Genomic DNA, 23,768 nt, shown 5'->3' with positions numbered 1-23,768 from the left:
ATAAACATAAGTTGTTAGAAAGATGCATCTCTATATATTTCTTTTCTTAATAGATGCAACAGATGATTTAGATGACTTGGACTTCTTCAATCAAAAGAAGAAAAAGAAAAAAACCAAGAAACCCATTGATATTGGCAATGGTATAATGGTTAGTATTAAGGGTGCACAATAGACTCAGTGAGTTGACCTTTTTGGGGCTCTTGAAAGTCCTTCTCAACCCTTTACTTTGTAAAACCAAAATTGCTTACTCCTAATGTAATTTGTCAACTGTCAGCCTAAAGATACAAGTTGTAATGTGTGTGTTGGTTGACACCTTATTTCCCCAGGTGCTCCTCCAATGGGATGGGGATAATACTTAAATAAAAACAAGAAATGCTGGAACCACTCAGCAGGTCTGGCAGCATCTATGGAAGGAGAAGCAGAGTTAACGTTTCGGGTCAGTGACCCTTCTTCGGGATAATACTTGCTTTTTAAAAAATTCATTCATGGGATGTGGGTGTCGCTGGTTGGGCCTGCATTTATTGCCTGCCCCAATTGCCCTTGAGAAGTTGGTGGTGAGTTACCTTCTTGAACCACGGCAGTCTGTGTGGTGCAGGTACACCCACAATGCTGTTTGGAAGGAAGTTCCAGGATTTTGATCCAGTGACGTTGAAGGAACTGCAATATATTTTTCCAAGTCAGGATGGTGTCTGATGGAGTTTTTGGTGTTCCCTGTACCTGCTGCTCTTGTCCTTGTAGCTTTCTACCCATGATATCTTGTGTATAATGAATCAAAAGCGTAAATAAGTAATCCTGTTGCATGAGGTACTGAGCAAAGGCTTGAAGCCTGCTTTGGTCTGGGTTGGCTATTCACAGTTTGGGCAATGGTGGGATGCTACAGGCAGCCTCAGTGCCTTTTGGCTACAGAGTAGGGGGGTGTGGGTGGAGGTATTCCGCTTCATTTACTTCTGTTGGAAGGTGTGTATCTGTGAATGTTGGGCAAGGACATTCTGACCTGACCCCAGGCTGGGTGTCACACATGGAAGTATGCTCTCTTGGGCAAACCACTGAGGTGTCTTCTGTAGAACCAAGAAGATTCAACACCTTCAAGAGAAGTTAAAATTAGGAAATGTAAACCTACCCCTCACTCCCTTCACCAAGGTAGAAGTAAATTTCATGAGAGAACAGCCCTTTAAGATAACCGGAATCTACTGAGATTTCATTTAACATAGTATTGTCGGGACCTGGGAGGGTGGTGGGAGATACGGGGAAGAAAAGAGAATATTCATTCAAAAATGGTCTTGATCAATTTTCTCTCCTTTTGAAAGTGCTATTTTATTCTGATTTATGTGTGGGTACCTTTTCTTTAGGAAAGATGCTCAGACTATGGAGGGGGTGCAAAGAAGATTCACTAAGATGATAATGAGGAGGATAGGCTTTAGCTATGAGGCAAGACTGGGAAAAACTGGGGCTCTTCATTATGGCAAAGAAAATTAAGGGGTTCTAATAGAGATGGGGGGAGGTGGAGATAAAGTGAATCAGTAACTAAAGAGCATAAATTTGCAACAAAGAAATGGAGAGGTTAAATATAAATCAGAATTTTTGGGGCATGAAATATCCTACCAGACATGGAACTGGATTCATGATAGCCTCCCAAAGGGAATTAGGTGAATAATTGAAAAAGAAATATTGGAGATGGGACCAGAGGGGAAGAAAGAAAGCAGAGGAATGGAAGCAAGTAGATAATACTTTCTTTCTGAAAGCTAGCATGGATACGATGAGCTGAACGGCAGCCTGGTGTACTTTAAGGTTCTACAAATCTGTTTTGAATAGTTTGGTTTTGCACCCAGTGAAGGTTTTGTTACTGTATCTTTTATTTTATGACACAGTCGTATGTTTTGATTTGCATGGTATTTGCTATGAGTATTTGTGTTAGCAATCCTAGTTGAAGACTAGAAATAATTGGTTCATGCTTTTGGGGATTAGGGTCTCGGTTATTTGCGAAACAAGGGGTTCCTGCCTAGTGATCTTGTTTTTTGAAGTCAGTGTGCTTGCCATTCAATGGGTGGGTCACAGTTAATTGATCTTTTTCTCCCCAGGAGTGGGGAACGGGGTATGTGTTGAGTGAGCCTTCAAGAGCGGGCCCCACACTGCTTGGCATTTCCTCATATTGAGGCAGAGGCCAAAAGTCACTGTAGATGGGTATAACTACAGATCAGTTCCAGTGGCATTTTAGATGGCTTATTAAGTGAATTTTCAATTACTGGTAGACATATTACCACCTTGAAATGTTTTGTGTTTCTTTGGTGGATTGTTCACTTTTGCTGAGATAAAGGGCCCCCTTTTTAATCACTGAATTCCATTCGTAAGAGAATTTTACAGATGATTAAATAGGAGGGATTCTCTGAGTTGATTGGCATCCAGCATTCGGGCGAATGGGGGAGAAAGAAATGAACTTTAGAACATAAAGAATTCTGAGAAATTTGTGTAATTTCACCCTGCATGCTGGCAAAACAGCCTGGATTTTGCAGTAGTGATGGTGAAACTGTCGGCGTTCACAGTCTTTACTCCTCTGAAACTGTCAGCAGCTTCTGGAGTCTGCACATGCACAGTTAAATGCAGCAATCCATAAATTGCTGTCAGTGATTCAACGCATTTTCCCAGTGGAATTCCCTGATTAAAGAGGGGGGGGGTGGCCCTCACCACAAAATCTGCAATCAATGGGAAATTATTGAACTGACAGGATGTTCCACTCTTAACGTTTAGTCTCAATGTAGAAACCCTTTTAAAAAGTTACACCTTGTTGAATGATTAATAGTTACTGCTAAACAGCGTCACTGGCCCTGAAACAAAAATCTTGTATTTGTTGAATGTCAGATTTCTCTATTTCAAATGGCTGCCTCCTGCTCCTATTTTCTATGTTTCTATGACTCTGCAGATGGAGAGAACAGTGCTTCCTGTGTTGCTCACAATCAATGCTGTGCTATTTGAATGTAATGTTCTGGTTGCGTGCAGTGTCACTGCACAACAGGCATAAATTGCTTACAGGTGTTTCCAAACATCTTTATCCTCGTAAATTCTAATAATAAAAAAGTCTGGTTAAAAACTGTTTTAAACGGTGTTGGTTTTCTCTACAATTCACTTACTGGAACTTTGGTGTTGTTAGGGTTTGAAGATTGAAGGTGAGGTGACTGAGCAGGGAGAGGGTGACGATGACGCCTTTGACATGAGCATGATGAAGAAGAAGAAACTAAAACCTGTATTCTTCAAGGATGAGGAATTAAATGAAAGGACTGATGGTAGTGAGTATTTCCTTATCAGAAGTTGACCATCTTTGGTTTCCCGCACACTGATGGGGGGCATTGAGTGAAGTATGACTGCGCTGGAGTGAAGTATGACTGCGCTGGATTGGAGTGGCTAGGGAGTGCAGTGGGTAAACCCAAACAGAGCCCGGATCCCTTGAACTTTGGAGGGGTGGGGGTGATGCTCGGAGAAAAAGGGGAGGAAGTCATCTTGGGGGCACTGACACTCAACTTAGTGTGAGAGATTGGTGATAGCCTTGGTGCAGGTAAAATAGGTGTCTGATTATCTCCCCATCCCCCTTTTAAAAGTGCATAGCTTTCTTATTTTATGTATTTTTAATGGCATTGTCAAGCTATTTTATTTAGTGCTGTAAAATTGTTGGCAGCATGTGAAGTAGTAATGATGTCTGTATTCCTGTATTTATGGAACCAGATTTTGGAGATCAAAGTCAATCAGTGCAGCTGTCATCTCTTTGTCTTTATTTTTAAAAGGGTAAAAGCCCTCAAGGGTATCTAATGAGACTTCAAAGTATTATTAAGTGGGTCTACCCTTAGGGTGTAAAAGGGCAGAACTGAAATGCATAAACTTTATTTTGGGATGTTGAGAATGGGAGTATGACAAATTTAAAATTGCTTGTAAATTTATTTTTCTGGGTTTCTCTACAGGTTTTTCATACAAACCATTGGAGCAGTAAGTTTTGTTTGAAGCTGCAGCTCCACATGTGTTTTGAAGCACACGGCTGCCCTGATATGCCAAGCCAAAAGCAAGTTTATTGCTTTAAATATTGTCAATCTAGTAAACCGTTCCTTTTGATTTGGTTTCCTCTGCCTTCAGGAAGAAAGGGAGAACTTTGCTGCACACAGATTTGCAGGCAGTCTCTGGACCTTGCCCCCATGGCCATTCTTTGTCTGCCAGTGGATGCCAACTGATTACATTGTGCGAGATATCGCAACCAAACTCAACTGTCTTCCTGTTTAACATTCACCCGCCTGCTTAAATTACATAGAATGCCACAATACACAAACAGGCCGTTCAGCCGAATAGGTGCCAGTGTTGATGCTCGCGTGAGCCTCCTCCCGCTCTGCTTTGACAAGCTCTTATCAGTTATCGCTTAGCAATCAGAAGCAGGAAATGTGCCTCACTTTTTTTTCTCTCCTCTAGTTCAGAGATGTGGAAGATAACTAGCTTTCCATTATTGCCTGAGCTCTGATTACCTAGCTTAGCTTGAAGCTGGATCTGTATGGAAACTGACTTTTAGCATGTCATCTACTGGAATTAGGGCAATAATATCCTGCTTTGCGTGACAGATCATATGTGGAAAGGCAGTTTCAAACACAATAGCATTCTACCTCCTGATCCCTTTGCCCACAGATGTGGGGAATCTGCAGTGTGACCTGCTAATTGAAATGTGAAGATAAGGGAAGCAAATGGAAGTGCCAACATTTCCATCATTTTGTAGGTTATTCATTCACAAACTTGGATGAGGATATAGAATATGTATTTACATATGGCTGCATCTGTTCGCCCTAATATTATTTATTTCTGCAGTACTTGATGACGATGAAAGCAAAAGGGATGATGGCATCACGTTTTCCACTCAGAGTGGCCCAGCCTGGGCAGGATCAGAACGAGACTACACTTATGATGAGGTATAATGCAAATTACTCGCGTGCGTTGATGCATGCCCACTCTCTTTGTCGTTTTCTTCTCTTTTCTCTTTCCAGACCTTCAATTCCTGTAATTAGTGGAATGAAGAGTAGAAAGGAATATTTCCCTAGCAAAAGTCCGTTACAAACGTTGAGTGCATGCAGTTTTTAATTCTTGGGTTTGTTTCCTGCTGCAGAAAGCTTGGACCTTGCATTACTTTGCATTTCCAGGCTAGCTCCCATTCAACTCCTAAGACTGCATTACACAGTTGTACTTGGGTTAAGCTATCCAGTGATTTACGTATCGAGTGAAGATATTCTGCTAAAGTAATGACAGTAACCAAGTCCCCCTCGCTCCTCCTTTGTAGTCCTCTAGGCAGGCTTTTGCTATGCGTATATCACTGAAACCACATTGGTCAAAGTCTCCAGTGACCTCTTCTGAGGCTGAGATTGGTCTCGACCTCTCAGCCCTCCACAATACTTTCCATCTCCGAGATACTGTTCTTTACTGGTTCTGCTACTACCCGTCATACTGAGGCATCTCATTACATTACACCAACTTGTTTTTCCTCCTGTGCTTGCAGTGTCACCTTTGGCATATTGCAGAATTTCATCCCTAGCATTTGTTTGCCAGTTGTGGCAGATATGATGCAGTTCTGTCTTGTTTTGGTCTTGTAGTCAGGCACGCTACTGTAGGAAGAGACCTGTACTGCCCCATTCTCTATTGTTGCCGATGTTGTGTACTTTGCCATTGTTTTCCAACAATACATATCAACCTCAATATTAGCACCATTGTGACGTTTCTCTGTTTCCCATACCAGTTGCCAATTGGGAGCAGTTTTGAGCTCTTGCATTTTGCCCATTAGCCCAGGCTGCATTCAAAACTACATTGCGGAAGTATAAGTATCGAATCCAAGGCACTCTCTGGACTTCTGACTGCTTTGTTCTTAAAGAGGAAGGTGTTATTGTTCCTAAGATAAGGGTTGGCAGCACTCTTGGCGCATGATTGAAGTATTGTCTCAATTTTAGTCAGCTCGCAGAAATTGAGCCCCACTTTATGCCCATCTGATATGTGAATATCTGAGTGTTCCCATTAGTTCATGGTACAAGGACCAGGGGACACGGATTAATGTTTTGGTCGAGAGATGCGGGGGGCTGTGAGGCAGAACTTTTTTACACAGTGACTGATAATGACCTGGAACTTGCTGCCTATGAGGGTGGTGGAAGCAGAGACAATCAATGATTCTAAAAGCAAATTGGATGAGCACCTGAGGGAAATAAAGTTGCAGGGCTACAGGGATAGATTGGGGGAATGGGACTGACTGGATTGCTCACCAGAGAGCCAGCATGGACTCAATGGGCCGAATGGCCTCCTGACATTATCACTCTATATACTGAGAAATACATATTACCACCATTGCATCTCTCTTCCCACACAATGAACCAGTCCAGCACTTTTGTCATCATCTCGTTGTGGAAGACAAAATAACCTTGATGCTCCTTTATACTTCTGTCTTTCAGATATGTTTCAAAAATAACTCTTCTCTTTAGCAATTGTCAAGTGACATGTTAACTGTGCAGTGTCCTGTGACACTTCCTGTGTATTTTCACACTTGCTGTGTGATGTGATTTACTGCCTGACTGGCACAGAAATGCCCAAAAGCACTTTGTGAATGCAGCAACAAATCTCTTGCCCTTGCAGGTTCTCAATTGACTTGCAAAATATGCACAAATTCATAAAAGGAGCATTTCTGTACATTCTATTGCATTTACAAAAACACAATTACTTGGTTTTTTTTTAGTGATCTTTAATGTAAATGTACAGCTTGTTTTTAGCATTTAGTTGGCCAGTTTTTAAACATGCTGGCAACCCATCTCTCACCTGGCCTAAGTTTAGTCAAAAGAAAAAACTTGGATGTTATTTTAATATTTAGAAATCTTTGCCATGTGCAACCAAGAGTTTTATGTCATTCTACCCTGCATCCATAAATAATATAACTCAAGACAGCTTGGCTGTTTTATTGAAGAATGTCATGTATATGTCTCTCCACAGCAGGAGTCCACTAGTTGGAACTGAGTTTACACTGCACAATGATTGAATTGATTAAAATGTTTCTTCATTTGGACAGTGTTTGTTGGTATTTCAGTAGACAGTGCCTCAATTTACCAAAATCTGATGCAAAATGTATACATTACTATGTGGAAAGTCTTCTGTTTGCACTCCTTTTCTATCATCTTATTCCACTATAAATTCCCATATCCACATTACAATGGTCTGCAATTGGACCTCGCACCAATGCCTGTTAACTTATCATCCCTGTGCTCACTGACCTACACTGGCTGCTGATTAAGCAATGCCTTCATTTTAAAGTGCTCATCCTTATTTTGAAGTCCTCCATAGCTTCACTCCTCCCAATCTCTCTGAACTCATCCAGCCCCACGACCCTCCAAGTTATCTACATTCCTACATTTCTGGTCTCTCGAGCATCCCTGATTTTAATCACGCCTCCATAGGCAACCGTTCATTCAGCTGCCTGTGCCCGAAGTGGTGAAATTCTCCCCCTTTAAGATGCTCCTCAAAATCTGCCTTTTGGCTATCTGCTCTACTATCTCCTTATGTGACTCTCAAATGTTTCATAACAATCCTGTGAAATGCCTTGGGATGTTTTACAGCGTTAAAGGCACTTTATAAAAGTTTTTGGTACTATAGTGCGACCACTGGTAGTAGGGAACAATTACAGCCTGACCAGCTTGCATACGTGTGACCATTGGTCATTTTTATATTTCAGTTATAAATTTGAGGAATGACCATAAATTGGGTACTGAATTATGTCTGCACACTTTGTGGTCCAATTATTCACCCCCTTTACCTAGGGTTGTCAACACTCCAGTGTTTTCCTGCAGTCTCCAGGAATTAAAGATTAATTCCCATTTTTTTTTAAAAACGTGTATAGAAAGAAAAATCACTTTCTTTGGACACTCATTTATTTGTTGTAAAAATGGGGGAGGGGGGCTATTTGACTGGTCACGGATGTTTGATGGGTAGAAGGTCATGTATTGAAACCGCCAGGTTTACATCCAGAGTTGGCAATGGTACCTTTAACTGAAGATTACATTGGTCTTGACAACCTGTACTGCAATGCCACAGGAGATCAACTAGCATAATTGTTTTAAAAAAGGATTCCTTTCGGTGAACATATTTCAAGAATTAGAAAAATCTAATTCTACAGCTGTATCCATAATATGAAAGAAACCTCCATTTATACAGTGGGACCTCAGGACATTGCAGAGTGCTTTATCAGTATAAGCACTCAGTGTGCACTTCTCAAGTCTACTGCAGGTTTTGCATTTCTGGCAACTGTTTATGTATCTTGCGTGCTTGTTTCCGCAAGTCCTACTTGGGGCATGCTACTTGTATTAATATGAATTGTGCCATTTCCTGTTTAGTTGCTGACTCGTGTATTTAATATAATGCGAGAGAAAAATCCTGATATGGTGGCGGGAGAGAAGCGAAAGTTTGTTATGAAACCGCCTCAGGTGGTCAGAGTAGGAACCAAGAAGACGTCATTTGTGAATTTCACAGATATCTGCAAACTGTAAGTCCCCAGCACTACTACATTTTCTTACAGCTGTGCTTTATTGTAGATTTTCAGAGATCGATTCTTCACAATCAGTTCCCCTTTCTGTCTGATCACCAGTGGAGCCTGCCTTTTATCAGTGAACAAATTTTTACTTAATGTGTTAAGACCCACTGAATATACAGCTTTAGAAAGTTATAACTAAGACATCTACAATTTCCCAACCTGTTTTAATATCTTGGGGTGAAAAAATCAGGTCCTGCAGACTTCTCTGTCTTAAGGCCTGTTTTTTAAAATTCTTTTTGTCTTAAATCCAGGAAGTTCCTACCTTCACTTTTTCGGTTCCCTTGTACTGCTGGTATTTTGTCCTCTTCCCTTACTATGAAAATGGATGCAAAGTATTTAACAAGTTTAACATATTCAAAGAAGTCTCACCTGCTTCTGTCTCAGTTCCCCCAAACTGCTCTTTCTCAGTACATTTATAAAAGCTTTTATGCGCTTTGATATCCCTTGCAAGCTTTTTTAAACATGCTTCTTTCTTGCACGAATTACTCTATTTGTATCCCTTTGTTGCTTTTCTTAGCTCACCCACTCTGCGGCTTTAAATTATTTCTGGCATTGATTCTGATTTGTGCAAGCATCTTTTAGCTTGATTCTGCCTCTTGCCTTGTTTGACCATCATTGTTTAATTCGACATGTGGAGCCTTTGCCTTTTCGGCGTGCGTTTTGGTTTTGTATTGCATCAAATGCTGCTTCTGAATACTTCTCTCATTTTGAAAGCCTGTGGCACATAATAGGACAGACATTGAGAACCCACATGATATATTGATAAAGCCCTTGAGGATTATAGAGAATATATTATGAAAGCTTGTGGGATGCAATTTCTACCATTCGAGTGGTGACATGACTGCTTCCTAGTGAATTATAGTCAGGACCACAAATGGGTAAAGTTCTCTGTTGAAAATAAAAATTTGTCGGCAGCCAGTTTTTTTTTTTCAATGCGTGGTCCCTTAAAAAAAATTTTTGTACGGCCATGCATATGGTATTTATCCTGGAACAAGGTCTGCGCAGTACCTTCCAGGTGGCTGCATGGTGACGCATAAGCACAGCTGAGCGGGTATATTACAAAAGGATGTAAGCCATGTAGCCATGTACAGTATTTATTTCTTTAAATGAAGAGCTGAGAAGAGTTTAATGGCATACAATTTTGTTTCAGCATAATTGGAAGCAGCGAAGGTACTTATTATGCAGTGAAGATGTGACATGGAGTTAGTGTTTGTGATTTGTGCACAGTCTTCAGATGAATCTCCAAAGAAAATTGATTTAAGTGGAAATGGCATTAGATGTTCAGAATCTACAAACTAAACCCTGCTTCACCTGAATAGTATTGAGTATGACCATTGTTGGACACCATAGTCACTGCATGTTATAGCCTGAGGGCCATGGTATCAAGCAACATGGTGTAGTCTTTGCATGCAAACACGGTGCGTTTTCTTCTGTCACAGCCTTCTTGAGGTCATACTTTTTTTTAATATTTTGGAATATGGATTGTTGCTGGCATTTATTGCTCATCTCTAGTTGCCCTTCACCTTGAACTGTTGCAGTCTATGTGGTGTAGTTATTCTAACTCTGACCCAGCAATGATGAATGAACAGCCGATCCTGGTCCCAAGTTGGGATGGTGTGCAGCTTGGAGGGGGTGATGTTCCCAGGCAACTGCTGCTCTTGACCTTCTAGGCGGTGAAGGTTGCAGGTTTTGGAGGTGCCTCTACCCCCAAATATTTTTTCAATTTTTCCCCTCTCCTGGAGGCATTCTTACAGGGATACAGTTCCATTGCCTCATCACAGCCCCCACCAGGCCATTCTGCATGTCTGAACTTTGAAACTAGGTGTCAGTCGGCTATTTGACAGTGGCAGGCATTACAGTCAAGCCCAATGTGTCGTCATACCAAGTTCTAACACCTCAGTTACTGCCCTAGCTAAGATTGACAGTATTAGCACAGGCAAGGAATGTGAGCCTGTGATCTTACAGTCTCCATATTATGTCAATTGCTCCAATTATCCATTTCAAAGGAAGCATTTAGTAGCTGGCTGTTCTTGCATTTGTGCATTCCACTCTGCATTTTTCTGTTTGCTTTGTGCCTTCCGTCCTGTTACTTTTCAGAATCTTGTCTGCCCTTGCATTCCCCTTTCTGCTTTGATGCCACACAGAGTCTTATCTTCATCTGCCTCTTCCTTTTAGTGCTTTGATGCTGTGAGGGCTCTGTCTTTGTCTGCTGACGCTCCTCTTTGATTTTGTAGCTAATAAAAGATGATGGAAGGATAGATTTGCACTGAAATATGTAATGGTTCTAGAATGTTCTGCATGCTGCCTATATAGGAAGTGAACCCTTGCAGCAAATTATACGGTAGTAATTCAACAAAGCATGTCTCAAACTGCTACCATGCAGCAGGAGCTTTTTCTAAACCAGAGCAGGATCTCCGACGTATTCTCAGGTGTTAGATAGAAGATTTTATTTTCTTTACCATGTCCATTTTATGCCTGTTTTATTACATTTCCTAAGATTGCTGTTAGTTTATTAATGTTGGAATTCAGGTAGTGTTGTCGGCAGGGTATAGGTTTGGGGGATGCAAATCTTGTTTTTAAAAGTTTTTTTTTAAAAAGAAATTGCACTTGCGTTTAAACAGCATTACACAGTTTCAGTGCCTCCCAAAGAGGTCTCAGCCGATAAAGTACTTTGAAGTTTAGGCAATGTTGATGTAGACAAGCATGGCAGCCAATTCACATGCGGTATAACTCCCAAGTCACGTTGGAAAATCTAGGGGTGACAGAGTCAACAAATGTGTTTGTCTCCACTGTGATGTGAAACCAGTTTTGAACAGTGCTTTGGAGGTATTTGTGGCTTGTGTGGCACATAAACACCGGCACAGATATGTTGGACCGTAGGGTTTGTTGCTGTGCTGCAAATACTAGGTACATTTGATCATCTGGACATGTTTATAACTTAGCCAAAGCTTACCTAAATGTATTGTGAATGTGGGTACACCTTCCTAGAACTGAGCCTGGGTATGTGCATTTACGCATGTGTGCAAGGCTTTTTTGGCAGAAGAATTGGAATCTGAACAAGGCTATACAAACTATAGGCCTCCAAACAGTCAGGGAGAGATAGAGGAGCAGATATGTAGGCAAATCTTAGAGAGGTGCACAAATAATATGGTAATAATAGTAAGGAGTTTCAACTTCCCCAATTTTAACTGGGATAGTCTTAGTGCAAAAGGCGTAAAGGGAGCGGAATTCTTAGTGCATCCAGGAGAGCTTTTTGAGCCAGCACGTAGAAAGTCCTACTGGACGTAGTCTTAGTGAATGAAGCCGGACAAGTGGTAGAAGTGTCAGTGGGGGAGCATTTTGGGGATAGTGACCATAACTCTCTAAGATTTAAGGTAGTCATGGAAAAGGACAAAGATGGACCAGAAATAAAGGTACTGAATTGGGGGAAGGCAGATTTCAATATGATAAAACAAGATCTGGCCAAAGTGGACTGGGAGCAGCTACTTGTGTGTAAGTCTATATCAGATCAGTGGAAACCATTCAAAAAGGAAATAGTGAGAGTTCAGGGCCAACGTGTTCCAGTAAAAGTGGAGGACCAACAAGTCCTGGGAACCCTGGATGTCAAGGGATATAGAGGATTGGATAAGGGGAAAAAAAAGGAGGCTTATGGCAGCTTCAGAGGGCTGAAAACAGCGGAGGCACTAGAGGAGTATAGAAAGTGTAGGGGGGGTACTTTTATATAAAAAAAAAAAGCAGGAGAGCGAAAAGGCGGCACGAAAAAACACTCTCGGGCAAGATAAAAGAAAATCCCAAGACATTTTATAAGTATTTTAAGGGCAAGAGGATAACCAGGGAAAGAGTAGGGCCCATTAAAGACCAAAGTGGCAATCTGTGTGTGGAGCCGGAGGACGTAGGTGAAGTTTTAATGATTACTTTTCATCTGTGTTCACTATGGAGAAGGATGATGTCGGTGTAGAGATCAGGGAGGGGGATTGTGATATACTTGAACAAATTAACATTGAAAGGGAGGAGGTATTAGCAGTTTTAGCCAGCTTAAATTGGATAAATCCCCAGGCTCGCATGAGATGTATCCCAGGCTACTTTGTGAGGCAAGGGAGGAGATTGCAGGGGCTCTTGAGGCAAATTTTCAAATCCTCTCTGGCCACAGGAGAAGTGCCAGAGGACTGGAGGACAGTGAATGTGGTACCATTATTCAAGAAGGGTAGTAGGGATAAACCAGGTAATTGGACACCTGTGAGTCTAACATCAGCGGTTGGGAAACTATTGGAAAAAATTCTGAGGGACAGGATTAATCTCCACTTGGAGAGGCAGGGATTAATCCAGGATAGACAGCATGGCTTTGTCCAGGGGAGATCATGTCTAACAAATTTGATTGAATTTTTAGAGGAGGTGACTAGGTGTGTAGATGAGGGCAACGCAGGTGATGTAGTCTACATGGACTTCAGTAAGGCTTTTGATAAGGTCCCACATGGGAGATTGGTCAAGAAGGCAAGAGCCCATGGGATCCAGGGCAATTTAGAGTCAGTCGTACAGCATAGGAACAGGCCCTTCGGCCCACCGCGTCCATGCCGACCATAATGCCTATCTATACTAATCCCACCTGCCTGCATTAATTCCATATCCCTCTATGCCTTGCTCATTTAAGTACCTGTCCAGATGCCTCTTAAATGTTGCTACTGTTCCTGCCTCCACCACCACCTCAGGTAGCTCATTCCAGATACCCACTATTCTTTGTGGGAAAAATTTGCCCCTTTAATGCTCTTTAAACCTCCTCCCTCTCACCTTAAATCTATGCCCTCTAGTTTTAGTCGCCCCTACCATGGGAAACAGACTCTGGCTATTTACTCTATCTATGCCTCTCATAATTTTATATACCTCTATCATGTCCCCTCTCAGCCTCCTTCGCTTCAGGGAAAACAGACCCAGTCTATCCAATCTCTTTATAACTCAAGCCCTCCAAACCAGGCAACATCCTTGTGAATCTTTTCTGCACCCTCTAGCTTAATCACATCTTTCCTGTAGCGCGGTGACCAGAACTGCACACAGTATTCCAAATGCGGCCTAACCAACGTCATGTACAACTGTAACGTGACGTCCCAACTCTTGTACTCAATGCCTCGGCCGATGAAGGCAAGCTTGCCATACGCCTCCTTCACCACCATGTCTACCTGTGTTGCCACTTTCAGGGAACTATGTACTTCACCCCAAGGTCTCTGTGCTCAACAACACTCTCCAGGGCCCTGCCATTTACTGTATATGTCCTGCCCTGGTTTAACTTTCTAAAATGCATCACTTCACACTTGTGTGCGTTAAATTCCATTTGCCAATCCCTTGCCCACTTTCCCAGTTGATCTATATCCTGTTGTAACCTTAGACAACTTTCTTCACTGTCCACTATACCACCAATTTTGGTGTCATCTGCAAACTTACTAATCATGCCCCCTACATTCACATCCAAGTCGTTAATATATATGACAAACAACAGAGGGCCCAGCACTGATCCCTGCGGCACACCACTGGTCACCGGCCTCCAATCTGAAAAACAACCCTCCCCTACCACCCTCTGCCTCCTATTGCCAAGCCAATTTTGTATCCAATTTGCTAGCTCACCCTGGATCCCATGTGTTCGAAACTTCTGGACCGGCCTACCATGCGGGACCTTGTCAAAGGCCTTGCTAAAGTCCATGTAGGCAAAGTCCATTGCCCTGCCCTCGTCAATCCTCTTGGTCACCTTCTCGAAAAACTCAATCAAATTCGTGAGACATGATTTCCCACGCACAAAGCCATGCTGACTATCCCTAATCAGACAATGCCTTTCCAAATGCAAATTGGATCCAAAATTGGTTTCGTGGCAGGAAAGTCCAGGGTTGTTTTTGCAATTGGAAGCCTGTGACCAGTGGTGTACTGCAGGGGTCGGTGCTGTTTGTTGTGTACATTAATGATTTAGACGTGAATATAGGAGGTATGATCAGTAAGTTCGCAGATGACACGCAAATTGGTAGTGTCGTAAATAGTGAGGAGGAAAGCCTTAGATTACAGGACGATATAGATGGGCTGGTAAGATGGGCAGAGCAGTGGCAAATGGAATTTAATCCTGAGAAGTGTGAGGTGATGCATTTTGGGAAGACTAACAAGGCAAGGGAATATACAATGGATGGTAGGACCCTAGGAAGTACAGAAAGTCTGAGGGACCTTGGTGTACATGTCCATAGATCACTGAAGGCAGCAGCACAGGTAGATAAGGTGGTTAGGAAGGCATATGGGATACTTGCCTTTGTTAGCCGCGGTATAGAATATAAGAGCAGGGAGGTTATGATGGAGCTGTATAAAAAGTTAGTTAGGCTACAGCTGGAATACTGTGTACAGTTGTGGTTGCCACACTATAGGAAGCAAATGCCTGCTCTGGTCTGCAAATGAGACCCGACCCAAGCCTGACAGAACCGCGTCCGAGCCCGACCTGACCAGAGTCCTTCCATTTTTTCCCAAACCGCCCATCAGTTAACCTTCCTTCTGTTTTTCACTTTGTTCCTTACCTGCACAAGCTTAAAATAACTGTAAAGGTGGTTTTGCAGCAGTCCAAAAAGTAAATTAACATTAGTCACTTACCTGAGGTGGTGATAGAGCATGGCTGATCTGACATGAGCCCGAATGCCGGACCCGGAAGTGCGACCCGACCCGAACCCGACACGTCGTCTGGTAGAAGGCCTTTGATAGGAAGGATGCGATTGTACTGGAGAGGATGGAGATTCACCAGGATGTTGCCTGGGCTGGAGCATTTCTGCTATGAAGAGAGACTGGATAGGCCAGGGTTGTTTTCCTGAAAGCAGAGAAGGCTGAGGGGGGAACTGATTGAGGTATACAAAATTATGAGGGCCACAGATAGGAAGAAACTTTTTTCCTTAGCGGAGGTGACCATACCATAGAGGAGGAATTCTTGGAGTGTATACGGGATGGTTTTCTGGACCAATACGTTGAGGAACCAACTAGAGAACAGGCCATCTTAGACTGGGTATTGTGTAACGAGAGAGGAATAATTGACAATCTAGTGGTGCGAGACCTCTTGGGAGTGAGCAACTATAATATGATAGAATTCTTCATCACGATGGAGAGTGACGTAGTTGATTCTCAGACAAGGGTCCTGAGTCTTAGTAAAGGAAACTACGAAGGTATGAGGCACGAGTTGGCCATGACAGATTGGGAAACGTTACTTAAAGGGATGACGATGTATAGGCAATGGCAAACATTTGAAGAGCGCATGGATGCACTGCAACAATTTATCCGTGTCTGGCGCAAAAGTAAAATGGGAAAGGTAGCCAAACCATGGCTTACAAGGGAAATTAGAGATGGCATTAGATCCAAGGAGGAGGCATATAAATTTGCCAGAAAAAACAACAGACCTGAGGATTGGGAGCAGTTTAGAATTCAGCAAAGGAGGACCAAGGGATTGATTAAGAAGGGGAAAATAGAGTACGACAGCAAGCTTGCAGGGAACATAAAAACTGACTGTAAAAGTTTCTATAGGAATGTGAAGAGAAAAAGATTGGTGAAGACAGTCAGAAACAGGGGAATTTATTATGGGGAATAAAGAGATGGTTGACCAACTAAATGCACACTTTGGTTCTGTCTTTACGAAGGAGGACGCAAATATCATACCAGAAATGTTGGGGAGCACAGGGCTTAGTGAGAAAGAGGAACTTGAAGAAATCAGTATTAGTAGAGAACTGGTGTTGGGGGAATTGATGGTATGCATCCCAGAGTACTTAAGGAAGTGGCCCTAGAAATAGTGGATGCATTGGTGGTCGTCTTCCAAGATTCTGTAGACTCTGGAACAGTTCCTACAGATTGGAGGAAAGCTAATGTAACCCCACTATTGAAAAAGGGAGGTAGAGAGAAAGCAGGGAATTATAGACTAGTCAGCCTGACGTCGGTAGTGAGGAAAATTCTAGAGTCCATTATCAAAGAATTTATAAAAGCAAAATACTGCGGATGCTGGAAATCTGAAATAAAAACAAGAAATGCTGGAAATACTCAGCAGGTCTGGCAGCAACTGTGGAGAGAGAAGCAGAGTTAACGTTTCAGGTCAGTGTCCCGTCTTCAAAGATTTTATAGCGGAGCACTTGGAGAACAGTGGTTGAATTGGCCAGAGTCAGCATGGATTTACGAAAGGGAAATCATGTTTGACAAATCTACTAGAATTCTTCAAGGATGTAACTAGTAGAGTTGATGAGGGGGAGCCAGTGGATGTGGTTTATTTGGACTTTCAGAAGGCTTTTGACAAAGTCCCACATAAGAGATTAGCATGTAAAATTAAAGCGCATGGGATTGGGGGAATTGTATTGCGATGGATAGAAAATTGGATAGCGGACAGGAAACAAAGAGTAGGAATAAATGGGTCTTTTTCCGAATGGCAGGCAGTGACTAGTGGGGTACCACAGGGATTGCTGCTAGGACCCCAGCTATTCACAATATATATTAATGATTTAGATGAGGGTACTAAATGTAATATCTCAAAATTTGCAGATGACACAAAACTGGGTGGGAGGGTGAGTTGTGAGCAGGATGAAGAGAGGTTTCAGGGTGATTTGGATGAGTTGAGTGAGTGGGCTAATGCATGGCAGATGCAGTATAATGTGGATAAATGTGAGGTTATCCACTTTGGTAGCAAAAACAGGAAGGCAGATTATTATCTGAACAGCTATAAACTGAGAGGGGGTGCAGCGAGACCTGGGTGTTCTTGTACACCAGTCGCTGAAAGTAAGCATATAGGTGCAACAGGCGGTTTAAAAAAAAAAAAGCAAATGGTATGTTGACCTTCATAGCGAGAGGATTCGAGTACAGGAGCAGGGATGTACTGCTGCAATTATACAGGGCCTTGGTGAGGCCACACCTGGAATATTGTGTGAAGTTTTGGTCTCCTTATTTGAAGAAGGATGTTCTTGCTATTGAGGGAGTGCAGCGAAGGTTTACCAGACTGATCCCTGCGATGGCTGGACTGACTGAGTCCGTTAGGATTATATTTGCTGGAGTTCAGCAGAGTGAGGGGGGATCTTATGGAAACCTATAAAATTCTGACAGGACTTGACAGGGTAGATGCAGGGAGGATGTTCCCGATGGTGGGGGAGTCCAGAACCAGGGGTCATAGACTAAGGATACTGGGTAAACCTTTCAGAACTGAGATGAGGAGAAATTTCTTCACCCAGAGAGTGGTGAGCCTGTGGAATTCGCTACCACAGAAAGCAGTTGAGGCCAAAACATTGTATGGTTTCAAGAAGGAGTTAAATATAGCTCTTGGGTCTAAAGGCATCTAAGGGTATAGGCTGAAAGCCGGAACAGGCTACTGAGTTGGATGATCAGCCATGATCATAATGAATGGTGGAGCATGCTCAAAGGGCCGAATGGCCTACTGCTGCTCCTATTTTCTATGTTTCTATAATCAGGGGACATGGATTTAAGGTAAGGGGCAGGAGGTTTAGAGGGGAGTTGAACAAAAATGTTTTCACCTGAGGATGGTTAGAATCTGCTACACACTGCCTGAAGGGGTGGTGGAGGCAGGGTCCCTCACATTTAAGAAATAGTTAGATGAGCACTTGAAACACCATAGCATGTAAGGCTACAGGCTAAGTGCTGGAAAATGAGATTAGGTTAGATAGGCTTGATGGCTGGCTCAGACACGTTGGGCTGAAGGGCCTACTTCTGAGCTGTATGACTCTTACAAGTTACTGCCTGGTTGGCACCTGCATATATTCCTCAAACAACAACACTTCAACAAAAAAAAACCTATCTGGGTCATTATCACATTGCTGTTTGTGGGAGCTTGCTGTATGCAAATTGGCTGCCGTGTTTCCTACCTTACAACAGTGACTACATCTCAAAAAGCCCTTCATTGGCTGTAAAGTGCATTGGAACCTCCTGAGGTTGTGAAAGACGCTATGTGACTACATGTCTTTCTGTGAGTCTCAGACTAGTAGCGACATAGAATTGCAAATCTCACTACCAGGACCCCTTTTTAAGAAAAATTGAAATGGTTAGAAAACAATATAGAACATTAATTTGTCATTTTCTTTTAAAATGTTTTTGTTTAAGCAAATTTAGCTGATGGCATTATTAGAGCTCTGGCTAGAAGGAGTTAAGCATGAACTGTTAAAAAAGATAGTTATATCTAACCCTAGAGAATCGGTCAACATCAACTGTTAATGCAGATCCCTCATGTTCCTGCACCTCTAAAATATCAGCTGCTCTTGTGTAAACAGGAGTTCCCAAACTAATTGAATGGAGAGAGTACAGAGGATATTAATAGTTAAACAATCTTTTTGTTTTAAATAAAAACAGAAAATGCTGGAAATATTCAGGTCTGGCAGCATCAGTGGAAAGAAAATCATTTCAAGTCGATGACCTTTCATCAGAGCTGATGAACAAAACAGATTTCTGATGAATGGTCATTGACCTGAAATCATCTTGCATCAATATTTCTGTTGATTTTCTAGTGAAGGATTTTCTAAAAAATATCAGTGACACAAAAACACACCAGTAAATTTCCCCCACGCTGTTGGATCTACTGAGAATATTATAAAGCTGGCCTGATTAATCACTTGTTCCTCTGATAGTTATTTTGGAAATTCACTGACTTTTAATAAAAATTGTTGGACTATTCTGATATTGTGTATAATATCCTGTAAGATACAGCTGTTTTAAGTGCTGCTATATATAAATCCTGTTTTTAAAAAATGTATTTGGAATTAAATACTGGGGCAAGCATCTGTTGACTTAAATATTTTGTCAGTTCATCTCACCTGGAATGTTCATGAAATGGATGTTAATTATCTTTATAATAGATCTTGTAGTTTTATTGTTGAGTCCCAGATGAATTCAATGGCCGCCTTAATAAAATATTGTTACCTCGATGACTTTAATACCTAGGGGGTGTAGAACAGTAACTTGCAAATTCGACATTAAAAGAAGTTGTACTTAAAAGGAATTTTTATTTCTCTTCTCTGCCTCTAGGTTACATCGTCAACCTAAACATCTTTTGGCATTTTTATTAGCTGAGTTGGGTACAAGGTAAGAGGAAGTTTTAAGAAATATATAAATATTTATTGTTGGAAACACTTCAGTTCAACATTGTAGGAAAAATTAAAATCTTAATGAAGCTTCACACCAATTGTCAGTTTGCAAAAATCTATTATATTTTAACTCATGCCCTTTACTCCATCCCTATAAACCTTGTTTAATTTGAAAAATTGTTCAATACGTGTGTTAAACACCTTATTCAGCTTGAAAGAGGGTTGTGAGGTTAATGACTGATTCCACTGCTGTTAGTTCAGTTACTGACATCTCAACATGTTTAAGTTAGTACATGACCCTCTTTCTTCCTCCCCTGCCCAATCCTGGTCTGATTACTGCCCCCTCTGCACTCGCTGCTTACGTGATGAAAATTAAACCAACAGAAATGCACAGAGCAAAATGAAAGAGTATCATTCTTTTTAACATGGGTCACACCTCCTTTGTAATTGCGGTTTGCCTTAACTACAATTGCTAACTTCTTGATCAGACAGTTATTCAGTAGTATAAGCATAGTTTTCTTACCCTGGCATCAACTTTAGTGCTCCATCTGCTGACCCCGTGAGGACAGCTAACTTGACCCAGGTTGCATGGTGCATGTTACCTCTGGTTTGTCACAGTTGTGTAATGTATCTTGATTTCATTTTTTTTCCAAAAGAAATTGAAGCACCTATGTGCGTTACCACTTTGGAATATGGGTGAATGGGTTGAATGCCTTCGTTAGCTGAGCTTTTGGGGGCATTGCTAAATGGAAGGACTGATGCCTCATTTGATGGCAAGCAGGCAGGACGAGTCAGCAGCCTCCTCCACACATCTGGCAACTGATGTAAGACCTGGTGAAATAAATGAAGACAGAATCTGTCTGCTCCAGCCGTTCAGGTCACCTGTCTCACATTGCTATTCAAAGAGCAGCAGGGAGTCCTCCTTGTACACAGACAAGCATGCCAGTCAGTGTCCTGGCCAGAACAGAGCTGTTCAAGCTTAGGCTGTGGAATACTGCCAACATTCATCCTTCAATGAATGCCATTTTTTTTCTTAAACACATTCATGTTGCCACTTGTGGATATGGCTTCACGTTTGCTTACATTTGTTGCCAGATTTAAAAGTAGCTTGTTCGATGTGAGGTGCTTTGAGATGCTATGGCAACACAAATCTTTTTAAGATGGCATTTCAAAGCAAACAAAAAGGCTGTTTTCCCCTTTGTCATTACGTTTACAGCCTCATTTCATCGACATTTTCAGTTAATTCTATTTTTAAAACCGGCTCCTGAGTTCAGATTAATAGCTTTTCATCCACAGGGGGCATGTGGCCTCGGGAGAAAATGTAGCAATTGGGATCACCACCGAAAACAAAATTAATTACAAAATATATCATGCAATATTATTGACCCCTTCATCTATCTACTGGGGTGGCCTCTCGTGAACTTGTAACATTTTTAAGGATATTCCTTTTGGGTATCTTTTTTAAAAAAAAATCTTCTAAATATTGTAAGCCCTTCTGACAACGGCTGCCAATTAAAAAAAAATATATTGATGGGTTCCATTGGCATTTGTCAAAGTAATGCACCATTTTATAAAGGCAGGAGCATTAACGCAAGATGATGCACGGTACGGTGTGTGCTGCTAAAATATTGATGTGTCCTGTTAAGGCCACAAACTTTAGCCATGAGGTGTATAAACTACACTTTCATCTTGTGACCCATTTTAGCTGTGCAATCTTTACATTGTGACTTGATTTCAATGTCTTCATTGCCCTTGTTTATACAAGTGAAAGTTGATTGAGAACTGATATTTAGCCAGCAGGCATTGCTGTACTTGCTGCATGTGATCTTTTACTCTTAATCTTCACGCTTCAGTTGACTTTCCTTTTCCAAACACTTTTGTTCTCCTTGTCGCACGCATCTTGGAATTTATTGTAGGCAGTGCATATATAATCAAACACTGTTTCCTTAATTCTGTACTGCAGAGACACAATTGTCCATCGTATCTTGACTGGTTGTCCTCTTGGCCTGTGTAACAGTGTTTTCAGGCTTTGTGCCCCATGGCTATATAGTAAAAGCTATACTGCTTGTGCTTGTTGGTTTTGATAGGCAACTTTTTTTTTACTTTCTCTTGTTCCACCTCCTTCACCATGCAAAAATGTCTCATACAGGTATTTCTATCATTTTAAACTTTTGGAATGAGTAAACAAAATGTAGCAAATCTGTTCTAATTTGTGGTTCTTGGCTGTTGAATTAGGGTGGGCATTGCTTTGAATTTCTAGACTGTCTTGCACATCTGACAAGTATGATTGGTTGAATGGTCTCATTCTGTGCTGCATCATTTTACATATTCTATATATGTAGTTAATGTGCTATGAATTAATATTGGCTATTTACAAAAATCAGAATCTTATGTTGAAATACCTTTTATGTATTGGTAAAACTAATCTCAGGCTTGTGATCTCAACTGCTGTCTGTAGAGATGCATTGAGTGGAGATCAGCCAGATCCCTACATGGGACACTTCACGCAACAGCTGTTGTGGTTCAGGTAGTAATGGCAAAGGGGCTGGGGTGTGGAGTGGGATTTTTTTCTAAATTTAAAAAAAAAATGTAAGTTATGTGACAAAAATAGTTAAAATTTCAGGGAAAAGGTCAGTGGTTGAGAAAGTAAGAAAATGAATACAATCTTTACATTAAATTGGGCATTAACTTAGTGCAAACCAGTTGTGAGCCATTAACTGTTAACATTTCAGTCTAATTTCACTAGATTTATTTTTTGTAGGTAAACAGCAATACAATGTAGGCAGAAGGATTAAGACGCAAGGAGAGCTTCCCATAAACTGTATAGTATTGACCAGAAACAGTTTGCTAACGCTGTGCAAATTTCCTTTACTGCTGCTCTTGTCTTGGGAGTCTGTTGCACCAGCGTGCTTCCTGGCTGGTCACCGAATTTAACTGCCTGGTCGACATTTTCATGATCACACCATCAAAATCGAGTGACCACTTGGATTCTTGCAAGATTCCTACATTTCCCCTTGGCAACACACTGACCACAGCCTTGGGCTGACCAAAACAGTTGGTCACCTATGCATCTTTTCTAACCCTAAGCTGAGAATCAGACTCCACATCCCCTCTCCGTAAGACTGATTTTCACCTCTGCAATATTCTTAACCACCACCCCATCTCAACTTCTCCACTGCTCAAATTACATGTTTTCATTGCCACCAGTGCTTCAATTCTATCCTTCCTGGCCTCCCTCCTCCATTCTCTATAAAACAAAACTTGTCCAATAATGTTATTTCTTCAGTAACAAGGTCTGTTTCTTTTTCTTTCAGTCTATTTCCTAGAATCATTCCAAATGACTAAATAAACAAAATCACATTAAAATTAAAATAATTCTCTGACTTTTTTTTTTACAAAGTGGTGACAGTTGGATTCTATTGACCCCCCCCCCCCCCCCAATGTCTCCACAGTCAAAACTATCCATTTACAATACTGATTATTCTATATTCTGAACTAACCTTTAGCAGTTTGTGAAGAATTCTATGAGAAGTATCCGAGTCAAAAATCATACTGAGGCTTTGATAAAGATCGGTTCAGAATACAAATCTAGCCATCTTGCAAATAAGTAGAAGCAAAATACTACGGATGCTGGAAATCTGAAATAAAAACAAGAAATGCTGGAACCTCTCAGCAGGTCTGGCAGCATCTGTGGAAAGAGAATCAGAGTTAACGTTTCGGGTCAGTGACCGTAGTTCCGAAGGAGGGTCACTGACCTGAAACGTTAACTCTGCTTCTCTTTCCACAGATGCTGCCAGACCTGCTGAGTGGTTCCAGCATTTCTTGTTTTTAGTCCAAAACTATGTTGTGCTTGGTCCCGTGCATTCTTCACTCCGCCTTTACTCACCTTGATTAGTTTCCCAATGCCTTAAATTTAAAACTTTTGCCCTTGTCTTTGAATTTCTCTATGGTTTTGTCCTAATCTGTCTGCAACATCTTCCAGTCCTACATCTCCCACAGGAACTGTTCCTCTGGCCTCTTGTGCAACCTCTACACTTAGTGGCAAGCTGTCTGGAATAGCCTGCCTGAACCCCTCCCTGCTCCTTTCTCCTCTCACCCATTTCTTCACCTCCATGATCCGTTCTGGCTGGGTA

General features: G+C 41.6%; 1 protein-coding gene across 1 annotated transcript in view; it reads left to right on the top strand.

The window, feature by feature from the left end:
• Nucleotides 1-23,768, top strand: part of eif2s2 (eukaryotic translation initiation factor 2, subunit 2 beta) — a 66,806-nt gene that overhangs the window by 29,419 nt on the left and 13,619 nt on the right. The window contains exons 3-7 of the mRNA XM_068048644.1: nt 54-148; nt 3,146-3,281; nt 4,831-4,931; nt 8,376-8,524; nt 19,577-19,633. Coding sequence (XP_067904745.1) covers nt 54-148; nt 3,146-3,281; nt 4,831-4,931; nt 8,376-8,524; nt 19,577-19,633 — 538 coding nt within the window. The remainder of the gene's footprint in view (nt 1-53; nt 149-3,145; nt 3,282-4,830; nt 4,932-8,375; nt 8,525-19,576; nt 19,634-23,768) is intronic.

The sequence above is a fragment of the Heterodontus francisci genome, chromosome 16 (assembly GCF_036365525.1).
Source record: "Heterodontus francisci isolate sHetFra1 chromosome 16, sHetFra1.hap1, whole genome shotgun sequence".
In the NCBI taxonomy this organism is placed as follows: Eukaryota; Metazoa; Chordata; class Chondrichthyes; order Heterodontiformes; family Heterodontidae; genus Heterodontus; species Heterodontus francisci.
Note: the sequence above shows the minus strand (reverse complement) of the source record. Positions and strands in the feature narration are given on the sequence as shown.